This window comes from Polyodon spathula, chromosome 11, assembly GCF_017654505.1.
Source record: "Polyodon spathula isolate WHYD16114869_AA chromosome 11, ASM1765450v1, whole genome shotgun sequence".
NCBI lineage: Eukaryota > Metazoa > Chordata > Actinopteri > Acipenseriformes > Polyodontidae > Polyodon > Polyodon spathula.
The window spans coordinates 3,379,689-3,391,819 of record NC_054544.1 but is presented as its reverse complement, the minus strand read 5'-3'; the positions used below and the strand labels follow the sequence as shown (position 1 = coordinate 3,391,819).

The window sequence follows — 12,131 nt, the reverse complement described above, 5'->3', positions numbered from 1 at the left end:
TATAGTAATTAAGAATCATCTTTCCTGCTATTGACACTAAAAACAACCTTTTCCCATAAAGAAGGACACAAGTAAAGGAGGAAACCCACTGGAGCAGTAGATCTCGTAAACAAGAGATAGGCTGACGTGTCATTGAGAAATAAAGCTGCGGCAAAAACGCTTTCTGTACTCTAGCAGCTGTATCGGTCCAACACAGACCTGTAAATCCTGCTTTATCACCTAGTTCTGTGGTTCCTTATTGGAGGACTTCCCTTTTAAGATGAACTCCTGTTCATGTGAAACTTGCTTAAAGTGATGTCTGTTACATTGGGGTTTAGCATCTTTGGGAAGGAAAACAGCATGTATATAAAATCATTATTATGTATCATTATAACATTGATGCTGTGAACATGGTATACGATGCATCGTATACTCCATTTAACCAATGGCTAATTTACATTGAATAGTCACTCAAGCAGCCATTTAAAAAATGACAAAAAATATGAATTTCTAAAACATGAAGAGCTTCTTAGCCAACACAAATTTCCAAAGATTTTTAAGTCTTGTACAATAATAATGTCCAAAAAGCAGTTTAAGAATGGCGCAATAATGTATACTTTTATATTTTTTGGCAAGTGCAATCCTCCCCCCCCCCCCCCCCCCCTCCAAAACACTGGCAGTATATAATCAAGCTTCCTTTAATGGATTGGACTCGGATAGCAGCCTTCCTCACAGGATGACGAGTGTGAGGGGAAAGCCTTTGGGACAAAGGGGCCAGGGTTTATTTACGAGAGGACTTCCTTCTCCTTTTCCCCTTTGTGTATAATCACTCACAGTAACCTTGCAGCTCCATCAGCTTGATGAAAGACTTTTACTGTGTGTGGAACCTCTTCAAAACAGTAACTGATAGCAACCCCCACCTCCATGGTTTTGTGCCATCTTGATTTATGTTTACTAATAAGATAGTAGTTACCATTGTATGATGTGGCTTTTCATCACTGGACATCCATCAAAAACGTCTTTGAAGCTGCATTGAACAGTTAATATGCACAATCTGACTGTTGTCTGGTGAGCTCAATCTTTGCTGCTTCAGTGTTTAATGTTCTCCCTGGATAGTCTTGAAACTTTCACTTCAAAAAACAAACGTTCCACTATCTGTATTTTTTCCTGAAATGGGGAGCTTTGGAAGGTGGCTTTAGTAAATAATAATGTATAATTTACTCATGAGTTATTTTAAGAATGTTTTAAGTGTGTTTTGGTTTCTTATTTCTTTAACAGCAGTCTAGAACTGTTTCATTCATACTGTGCATAACTTTATTTCATCCATTTTATTTAATATTCCCATGCTTCTACCACATTATTTACCAGTACTGTGCTTTAGCATGCTAGCCTAAGCTCTGGTATATTTTGCTATGCTTTTCCCCATGGAATGCTGCAGTAAACTTTAAGGGAGGTAGTCAGGCTCTGTCTGGGGTTTGTACCCGAAAATTAAGCAAAATAACTAACCCCCCTCGTGGTGTGTGGATTTTAGATGTGTGGCAGGGCAGAGATGAGGGACACAACTTCTCCCAGCGCTTTGATGGCGAGCTCATAAAGGAGGAGAAGAGAAAAGAGGTGGAGGAGGAAATCCGAGTCCAGGTGTGTGAGAAAGAGAGAGCTTGCGGATCTCGATGATAGACACTGAGAAAGACTTACAGTGGAAATGTTTGTCAAATAGTTGTTTCTTGTAATGTATGAACAAAACCCATGCATAGGATGGTCTAATCTGTGCCACTGCAAACATATACTGGACTGTAATTTAGAGACTATAACCCATGCTGCCTGGGTTATAACACAGCTTGAATGTGTTGCTTGTATGCATGCCTGTTTTGTTGACAGAGCGATGTTGTCACTTCACAAGCAACACACATTTTTAATTTTTTTTTGGGGGGGAGGGGCTCTGTGTTCTTACAGTTTTAACTACCTGAACACTGAACATAAACAAGTTAAAGGATCTGTTTTGGACCCTGCAGGTGGATGAGCTGATGAGACAAGAGCTGAAGTGGACTTCGACTGACACCCTGGCCTCTTTCCTTTCACCTGAAGGCGACTGTGACTGATGAAGTAACAGGAAAATGAAGACCCTGAAAAGAAACCTTGGAAAGAAGGTAAACTTCAAGTATTGTATATAATAAGATAGGTGCGATATGGTTGTATCCCTACATGGTATAATGCAGCTAGCATTGGGGTCATGTTACGTACCTGTATGCATGTATACCCGTACACTTTAAGTTTTGGTTTAACGTATATTTTGTACATATGTTATTTACACTATATATATATATATATATATATAGATATATATATATATATATATATATAATATATATTATATATGTATGATTTAAATATATGCTTTGTAAGTGCAGTGCATTAAAAAAAAATAAAAACTTGACATGGCATATTTAAAATGCAAGAAAGAAAAACATCCAAGGCTGAGAGAAGAAATAAAGCAAACCACAAAATATATATAAGAAAAAAACAGGAATAACCTAAAAAAGAAAAGATATAAAAGATCGTATTAATTTGGAAAGGGATCCCTTCTGGCATATTAATTTGGAAAGGGAACCCTTCTGTGATTTGCAGTCAGATTAGGGTTGAAAGACAGAGACTTGTTCTGTATCCAGCCGCTCAGAAATTTGAATCCCTCAATGTTAACTCCATCAACCTCCCTCAGTTTCCTCAGAAACCTCCAGAGCTGGACATTCAAAACATTTACAATTAGTACCCGTCTCCTGTGTCAGAACAAGGCCGTCTGGGGACTTGCATTGGTTTAGCAGGGAAATCACTTAAAAAGGGGAACTGGTCAACCAAGTTACAAAGAGGTAACTGTGTCTCCGGCTCAAAAATCAAGATAGGGTTTTGATGGTGTTTCTTAAACGTATGGATGGTTACATTATACACTGCTATGAATAAAAATGCTCCAGTTAAAAATAATGGATTATATGTTGTTGGAATAATCTGCAGCAAAAATAATCAGAAGGCCATAAAATGCCCAATCTAATGATTTACTTGAGTAGATTGTGGTAAACTGAATAGAAATTGTATCCGAGTGTGAGTGGCACATAGTCACGTTTCCAAAAATGTATGGTTTGTGTCATTTAATTTCTTCTAATTTCAGCCTGTAAGAATCTGTAAGAACTCGAGGCAGACAGTTTGGTATAGTGGACAGAACAATTATATTAGAGAATACAAACAGTTGGCTCCTTGGCAGGATTTGACAGGGTTAATAATGTACTTTGTATGCAAGCTTTTTTGGCAAGCTTTGATACATTTTCTTGTGTGGATATTTGGAATAAAAGGTTCACCCAGCATCCCCATATGTTAACCCACCCACTGGCATTTAAAAGGTCTGTAAGCAAAGTGCTTTGAAAAAGCAGTGATTTGCCGTGTTAGGCAAACATCCTTCTAATTTAAATATATTTTTAATCTGTCAGTTTACATGGTACTGCAACCACATAAGAAATAGGTTGGGTTTTTTGTTGTTGTTTTTAAACTGGCCTTGTAAAAGCAACACGTCCAATTATCTAAGACTAATTCCACAAATTCATATTTATTTGCTTACAATTCCTATAAATGCTGGCAGGGTGTATTGTTTATTAGTTAGTGGTAGCATGTAACAGCCCACAGCGACCCAAGATTCACATTTTCCTTTCCTTTTTTTTTTTGTTGCTTTGTAAGAAGGTTGCTTTGGAAAATGGGATTCATACCATTTGTGAAGCAATAATATTATGTCCCCCTGACTGAGATCAGTGGAAAAAGAACTTGTGTGCTGATACTGGCATGCCAACCCACTCCCCAAATGTGCTGAAGCGGTGGGTCACCAGTAGCAATAAATTAGTGATGACATTTTGTCACATGTTTTACAACGACATGGCAGTCCAGTACATGATATGAAGTGCTGGGAGTGCTCATCCTTGCTGTACGCCCCTCCTGCTTTTATTTTACCACTTAAGCAAACCAACAGATTGCCTAAATTCAATTTTGATCAACCTCTGTCTTTAGCATCAGCCCCGATCCAAACCTCAGTATCAAGGGGATATACAGGGTTCTGGCTGCACCACAGCAGCTGTTTAAACTAGAATTCTGAACTGCCAGTGCTGGCCCATCTGCCTTTGTTTCCAAGCTCTGGTGATTTGAATTACACTACAGAGTAGTAGATCTTTGGTTTTTGAAAAGCACAGGTGATTATATTTTAGGATATGGAAATAAGAATTCAGGTTGTTTTTTTTATTTTATTTTACGATGTGCTAAAATGCAAGTACTGTACATGATGTGATGTTCCTCTGTTTTGATGTGAGAAAAAAATAGGATTCTGAATTTGGTAGGGTATTATAGATTTCAGATTTGCAGTTGAGTTCGATTGCAACCCAATGTAATCGTGACAAAATCTTACCCTCCTCTACCCTTGTATCTGTTACAATATGTTTGTTTTTATCAAAAAAACAAACACAAATCAAGTTGTTTTTTATTGTACAATTTAATGGGAGGCATCATGCATAAACTAGTTGGCTACATTGCCTTTCAATAACTAATACCCCATTAAGATAAACACAGCACTAGGGTATGTAGCATTAACAAAATATGAAATAATATCTTGGAAATTCAGTCCACAAACAGACTGAACATTTCCAGAGTTTAAGATTGCAAACAACAGATTCAGCTGCCTGACTGGCATCTTGCCATGGCTCCTAACCAAAGGGTGTAACCAATGTCAAGTTTCAAGCTATCGCATCAGCTAGAATTAACCAGAAGTGGCAACTTATGAACTTTTAAACAAAACCTTGAGTAGTGTTTTATTCAAGGTCTACTAGCCAGAGAACTGCAATATGATCAGAAGATCCTGGGTTCAGATGCCAGCTCACTTTTTGCCTCGCTCTGTAGTTTTTGGGGTAACACCTTTCCCACCTTTGGGGTCTAATTTAATGGTCTTAATGCCATCTCCCTTTACTCTATATTATCCCATTGTTGTCCCGTCTGGTTAGTATGGTGGCCTGCTCATGGGGAAGCACCTTCTATTGCTATGATAGTGGGTGGCTAGACCAGCTGTGTGCATTGCTTTTGTGTTGTGTGCCACACTGTGGTATAGACTTGTTCATCACCCCTACCATCAAATGTTTATTTCTGGGAATCGCTCTCCACGGTTGTTGTTTCAGAAGAAGAAAAAAGGCAAGAAGGGTGGTAAAAAGAAAAAGAAGGAGAAGGACTTGACTGCAGACAGGTATGTAGAAGCATTGCAACTAGTCTGGTAGCAGATGCATCTTTTCAGAATGAAGATTACGTTCTCACTAATGCATTATGTACCCTGTGTTTTCAAAACATTTTCTTTTGAAACTACAGATTTGAGACCTTTATAATAAATATAGAAGTGCTCAAGAAGTACGAGATATGAAAGTGTTTAGTTTAAAATAAATCCCTATAGGAAAACAATATACATTTGTGAGGAATGGAGTACACATCTGGTTAGCAACCACAGGGTCATTGGTTCGATCGCCATCTTCCCCACTAATAATTAATATTGGGGTGACTTCCTTACAAATTCAAAGTCATTGACCTGAAACATTCCTGAAGAAGACTGTAGGAAACTCCCAGAGGCAGGTTCTTCCAGTTGCTCTGGGTTTCAAAACTAATGGGAGAATTTTTCTACTCACATGTGGATACTTCTCCGTGGATCTGAGATTCAACAATGCATGTTTTAAATAGGTTTTTTTGGTTTTTTTTTTTTTTTTTTTTTTTGGCATGTTTTACTAATTTTTCCTGAACATTGACACTGAGGGGGAAAGTTGTATAGTTTGAGAACATCCCTTTCACCTGCCAGCTTTGCATGTGTTATGAGCAAATTCCAGCCACTGTAAAAAATATTCACCATATATCACCTGAAAACTGAAACATTACCGCATCTGGAAAGTGAGGTGGTTTAGAAATGTGCTGTCATCTCTGCCTCTTCTACAACTATGGCATGAAGAATCTCAGAACCATGCAGAACCACAGGCTCAGAAGAAATAGAAATTATAGATTTACACCCCTAGCAGTAATTTTTCCAGTTCTGGGTCTTTTCTGAAGCAGACCCACTAGTTGAAAAATGACATTTAGTAAGCCTGTTATATAATTATCTTAGCAGGCACAACAACAGAGAACAGTAACTCAAATGATAGGATCTTTTACACAGGTCTATGAAATATTATGTGAAATGAAATATTATGAACAAGTGGATGATGCAAAGACCCCTTTAACTAATGCACTGTGCTGTGATCTCGCTCCAGGACCATTGAGTCTCTGTACGAGGAACTGGTCCAGGAAGGTTTGCTCATCAGACCCTCCAAGACAAAGCTGGCGGATTTCATTGGTAATTCTTTCTTTCTTTCTTTCTTTCTTTCTTTCTTTCTTTCTTTCTTTCTTTCTTTCTTTCTTTCTTTCTTTCTTTCTTTCGCCCAGTGAAGTCTGCTAATTTGTGTTAATGTTCCAGAACAGCATCTTTGTTTTGTTTGTTTTTTTAAAAGATAAACTGGCTTACTCCTGCAGTTGTGCAATGTGTTAAACGCAATAGCTATGTAATTTCCCCCTGTTGGGAATCATCCCTCTGGCAACGATATCCAGTGGAGGTGTGGTGGTCTTCTTTTTCATGATACTGATAGCTCTTGTTGTGTATTTACAGCAGTGGCTGAGGACATGCAGTATGTTAGTACCAGATCAGGTACTGGTCATAGCCACAAATGCATTCTGAAATTGGATACAGTCTGACAGGGAGCATTCTCGTTTATTGATGTCACCAGTGCATGCAGTGAGATCCTATATACCACAGTATAACAGGGAATGTTGTAAAGGAAGCTACGGGGCCACTGGGGTGTGAATCAGACCTTCTGTCTCGAGTCGGCTCAAGAGAAGTTTATTCAATCTGACTAGTTCCACGTGGGCAACGGCGAGTTACAGAGCTGGCAGCCTCTGACTTTTCATTAGGCTGGCCTGGTCAGGCTGCATGTGTTCTGAGTTAATTTAATTTACATGGTGCTTAGCCAGCATACATTATGTGCAAAATGTCTTTTTTTATTAGTAGAAAAAGGGTTAGGGTTTATCATACGCTTGGCTGTGTATGCATATGCACTGCTGAAAACCTCACAGATAGCTGCGGTGCACTCTCATGTTCAGTGTTCTGATAGTGTAGTTCTCCTTCTTCCCACAGGCGAGTACAGTTACCTGGGCACCACGCTCCGCCAGGCTGATATAGAACCCATGCCATCCCTATCAGACATCAGGCAGTTGATGGCCCTGTATGGAATCCTACCACTGGGTAAGTGCCCCAGAGAAGAAAACATGAAAGAAATTACATGAAATCTAAGCCTGAGACAGCATGCATCATTATCTTACAGCATCATTTTTTAAAGGAAAGAACTTTCAAAGGCCAACATGCTTGAACTGTGCTTGAACCAAGGGTTTTCAAACAGGGGGCTCGGCTTCTTTTGTCACTTTCATTTAAAAAAAAAAAACAAAACAAAAAAAAGCATCAGGGTCACATGCAGAATGAAAGGCTGTGTGGGGTGCCCTTATCCTAGTGTCATTTTGTGTTTTGAATTTCATCCCCTGTTTAAAGAGATTATCACCGGGATTGAACCAGTATTAAAATTTGATCCCTGGAATGAAAGACATGGCTGCTGAACTCCCTTCATGCCAGGTGGGCCATGACCTGAAAACCATCCACTAGCAAGTTCAAGTGGTATTTTTAGACAGTGCTGATCCGTGGCCAAGTGCAAGGGAGCTACTTTGAAAAAAGCAGAAACTAGTCATGATAATGGACATTGGGCTATTTACTAAGTTTCGACTACAGTGCAAAATATGTTTTTTTTTTTTGTTTTTTTTTCCCCGAAGTGAAAATATTTGCACAACTAAATAGTTACTTTCAAGGTATTAAAACCATGTAATCACATTGTTAATATTGGAACTAGAGTCGGTAACAATGTAATTTATTAGCCTGAGGTTCCACATCAGGGGAAATGCAATCCAACAGCAGGTCAAGTGTCCCTCACTGCACCCGTTGGGAAGGTTGTGTTTTTGTGATTAAAGTGACAGATCCAGGTTCACAACTTCCATGTTGCAGTCCAGCCTATGACCCGTCCAGTCCCTTAACTTCTCATTTCCTTTTCCTGTATTTAAAAGCAGATTCCAGTCCATTCTGAACCACATGTTGTAATATTTCTGCCCTGCTCTTCCGGCCCATGTCACATTGCCTCCTGATTGTGCTGTTGTGTAGTCTATAAGAGACCTCGTTCTATATGTGGGGGGCACTTTGTAGGAAATTATAAACTGACTCCCGAGTTAATTTAGGCATACAGCATATCAAATGTACATACAGGATGTGCTTATTTTACAGATGCAATACAAGATCCATAATAACATTCTGCATATCGTGTTTTTAGTATTACTATGGTTGTTTTCATAGGATTTTAGGAGAACTGAGAATTGGTCAGTGCAGGGTTTAGATTAGCCAGGCTAGAATTTTAGCATGCAATTCCTGGGCAGAACCTCCAGCAGCACAGTGCTACCCAGCACCATTCTGAGAGTCCCCAGAGAGTTCCCTATACTGAGCCACTAACGTATATGTTCCTAAGAGGTCTCCATAAGGCTTCTTAGATATGTCAAGACCTGCATCCAAGCCTGTATGTACTGTATAAAAGCACAATGTCCTGCATAAAAAGACCAGAATAATACTGGGGGGGGGGGGGTGGGGGCAAGGTTAAAAGCAGCTGGGACAACACCTGGTTGCAGTTAATTAATAGGGCCACAAAAGAACTTTAAAAAGAAACAGAAACAAACACATTGCACCTGATGAACCACAGATGATTAGTTGATTGTGTGCTGTGTCACGTTCTTAATAAATCAGGTTTCTTCTGGCTGAAGTCCAGTACTAATAATTTACCAGGCTGAGTATCTGAGAGAAACACAATGCCGAATGCTGAAGTACGAGCCAATTAATCTGTGTGCATTGTACCACCAGTTAATAACATCTGCTTAATGTGTGTGTGGGGGGGGGGGTTGCTAGTAAGCAGTCCATAATACTATTTTTGACTGCCTTTTGAGTCAACCCTCAATCAATGTTTAACATAGCTGCCATGCTGATGTCCCTGTGAAGTCAAGAAGATGTATCTGTAGGTTGTGTTCCAATGCACACTGGTGGCTCTTCCTCGCTTGTATTTCAATTTTTTTTTCTGTAAAGGGTCCCAGGCGGTCCATGAGAAAGCCCCTTTGATGAAGACACTGCTGCTCGCTGGCCCGGCTGGAGTTGGGAAGAAGATGCTGGTCCACGCCCTTTGTACAGAAACTGGAGCCAACCTCTTTAACCTGTCCTCGGCCAACATTGCTGGGAAATACCCTGGCAAGACCGGCCTGCAGATGATGCTTCACATGGTGTTTAAGGTCATTATTCAGGGTCGGTGTTCTTGAAGCAGCTTTCTCTGCTTCTACATCTGTGGAGGGCAAGAAAGGAGCCCGTCTGAGATAGGACCAATATTTATATACATATAAGGAGGCTTGATGGTCCTGTGGTTACAGAAAGGGACTTATTACCAGGAGATCCCTGGTTCTAATCCTTGCTCAGCCTCCGACTCAGAGTGTGTGACCCTGAGCAAGTCACTGAACCTCCTTGTGCTCCGTCCGTAAAACTGAGTTCCTATTGGAAGTGACTCTGCAGCAGCAATTGTGATGCATAGTTCACCTCAGTCTCTATAAATCGCTTTGAATAAAAGCATCTGCTAAATGATTATTTAATAATAATTGTGTACTTGTACTGTATATGTGTGTGTGTGTGTGTGTGTGTGTGTGTGTGTGTGTGTGTGTGTGTGTGTGTATGTATATATATATATATGTGTGTGTGTTCAGTAGACTCTCACTTATTCAAAGCAGTTAGGACTGGACCCTGTTCAGGTGAGTTATTTGTTCACAGTACCACCATAATAATAACGTCTTGTCTAGGTTTCTGATTTCAATGAGTAATAGCCGTTTGAATAGAAAATACAGACACTGCTGTAAATGTTTTACATACATATCATAAAACGGTACTGAAGTTTGGTTTATGCAGTTGCTATCAGCATGAGTTTTATTATAATAGCGTGGGTCTGTAAATAAACATTGGTTGATTTTATTAACACGGCGATGATTGTATTGCTCTCTGCTGCTTCCTAACATTAACAACTGAAAATATTGACACAACACACACATGCCCAAATACATTTTGTATATATCTGTATATACATTTTACTATATACAATTTAAAATGGTCAAGCATTACCTTGACAAATAATCTCTATTATCTCGTTAGGCATTTAAACTATAGAAACACAAAATCCACCAAATTTCCCCAGAACTGGTAATGAGTTGTGCCGAATATTCAAGAAGTTGTGGCAGGGCAACAAACTTACTTTACCAGCACCCTTATGATAAATCACCTGGGCTGCTTGTGATTTTCCAAGTATCAATGAAAATAACAGTCACATTTTTATGGAAAAACAAGAAACCATAGCAGTAGGAGTGAGGGAAGGTTTAAAAACACTGAGGCTAACTTTGACTGTCATCGCGTGATATTAGATCCTGATGTTAGTATCCCTGAGTTCCTAAACGGCTGTGCAATAAGAATTTGCAAGATGTTCTAATGAATTCCCTGCGTGTTGTTTCAGCTATGGAGGGTAAGGGAGATTAGGATTTAGCTGTCCATATAAATCCTCACCAGTGGAAGTCTCGCATTTCATCCATCAGCAGGGCATTCATCACTGCCATGCCTGATCCAAGGGGAGGGAGAGCACAGGAGAGGGGAGAGAGCAGCGCTGTATTGTAGCAGCACCCACCTTTGAAACTGACCTGAAAAATAAACAGCATTTATAATTAATTGTTGCTAGCAAACCCAACCTCCTAGACAACCACCTCTTTCATCAACTCCCAATGTATTAAAATGAGGTCTTATAAAAGAGTGTGCTACATGTTCCTGCCTAAATGGCTGCTCTCCCAAACACAGCAGTAACATTAACCCAAACCCAGATAAGCACTAATGTTGAACTCTCTAAGATAACAAGATTAGTGCTTGTTGGGGAAACCAGCATCTGCAAAAATTTCTTTATTACTGTCATAATTTCAGAGTGATGTTAAATAGGTTTGCCTGTACTGTACATTGTTGCATAGTGGTCTGTTTTCACAGGGTTCAGTAAGTGTGTTGCTGGTAATGGTTGATTTTTATTTTTCTTAATGGGTTTAGCTCTTTATTGCATAAGCTTCTCCACCGTTGTGATTTCAGGTGGCTCGCCAGTTACAGCCCTCGGTAGTGTGGATCGGAGAAGCTGAGAAAACCTTCTACAAGAAAGTACCAAAAGCTGAGAAGGAGGTAGGGGCAGTTATTAATGAATCAACTTAACTGGACATTTCAGAGGTACTGCAAATGCCTCGATTACTCTTAGTGTTCCAGAAATGCCTGTAAGAAAGCCAGCTAATCCAACTGTACTCGTTAGTTTATCAGCCTGCACATCATGCTGGCCCTGCTTATGAGCTCTGATAAACTGCACAAGCCTTCTTACAATCTTCTTTCTTGTTATAAACCAGGGCTTCGTGACAAATGGCATGGCTTCAGTTCTAAAGCTTAACAATTCATTTGTTGTTTATCAGTTTTGCAAATGTTTTTAGTTTAGTTTTCCATTAGCATTTTTTCCATTGGTGAGCAAGATGATATCGTCAGCTAAGTGGGATTGGGGGGGTGTGGGGGTACGTTCTCAGGTAGTGTTGATATTCCAGAAAAGTTGAAAAGATTGCAGGCTCTCGCATGCACACATGTGTTAAGCATATGTGCACTGTCTGGTTCAGCATTTTGCAAGTCAGCCCAACAAACAGAGACTGAACAGAGAAGGGAGGGTTGTTGCCTATTTGAATTCAAGGTAAATAATAAAGCTTTAAAGGGCAGATGGCGTTAGAAACATCTTACGGTCATATATGCCTGTTTCTTTATTATTTATAACAGAATAAACATTCTTGTTTCTCAGGATTCAGGGGGGAGGGGGAGGGGGGGGAGGTTCGCATTGCACTTAATTGATGCATTACCAAGAGACAGTCTTCATTTTTGCTCTTTTGTGATCTGATTTTTG

At 39.6% G+C, this 12,131-nt stretch overlaps 1 protein-coding gene across 1 annotated transcript in view; it reads left to right on the top strand.

The window, feature by feature from the left end:
• The window catches only part of iqca1 (IQ motif containing with AAA domain 1), a 41,911-nt gene that overhangs the window by 21,270 nt on the left and 8,510 nt on the right, over window positions 1–12,131 (top strand). The window contains exons 11-19 of the mRNA XM_041264126.1: window positions 1,511–1,617; window positions 1,992–2,020; window positions 2,090–2,126; window positions 2,799–2,843; window positions 5,175–5,239; window positions 6,282–6,364; window positions 7,199–7,306; window positions 9,227–9,426; window positions 11,294–11,380. Of these exons, the coding sequence (XP_041120060.1) occupies window positions 1,511–1,617; window positions 1,992–2,020; window positions 2,090–2,126; window positions 2,799–2,843; window positions 5,175–5,239; window positions 6,282–6,364; window positions 7,199–7,306; window positions 9,227–9,426; window positions 11,294–11,380 (761 nt within the window). The remainder of the gene's footprint in view (window positions 1–1,510; window positions 1,618–1,991; window positions 2,021–2,089; window positions 2,127–2,798; window positions 2,844–5,174; window positions 5,240–6,281; window positions 6,365–7,198; window positions 7,307–9,226; window positions 9,427–11,293; window positions 11,381–12,131) is intronic.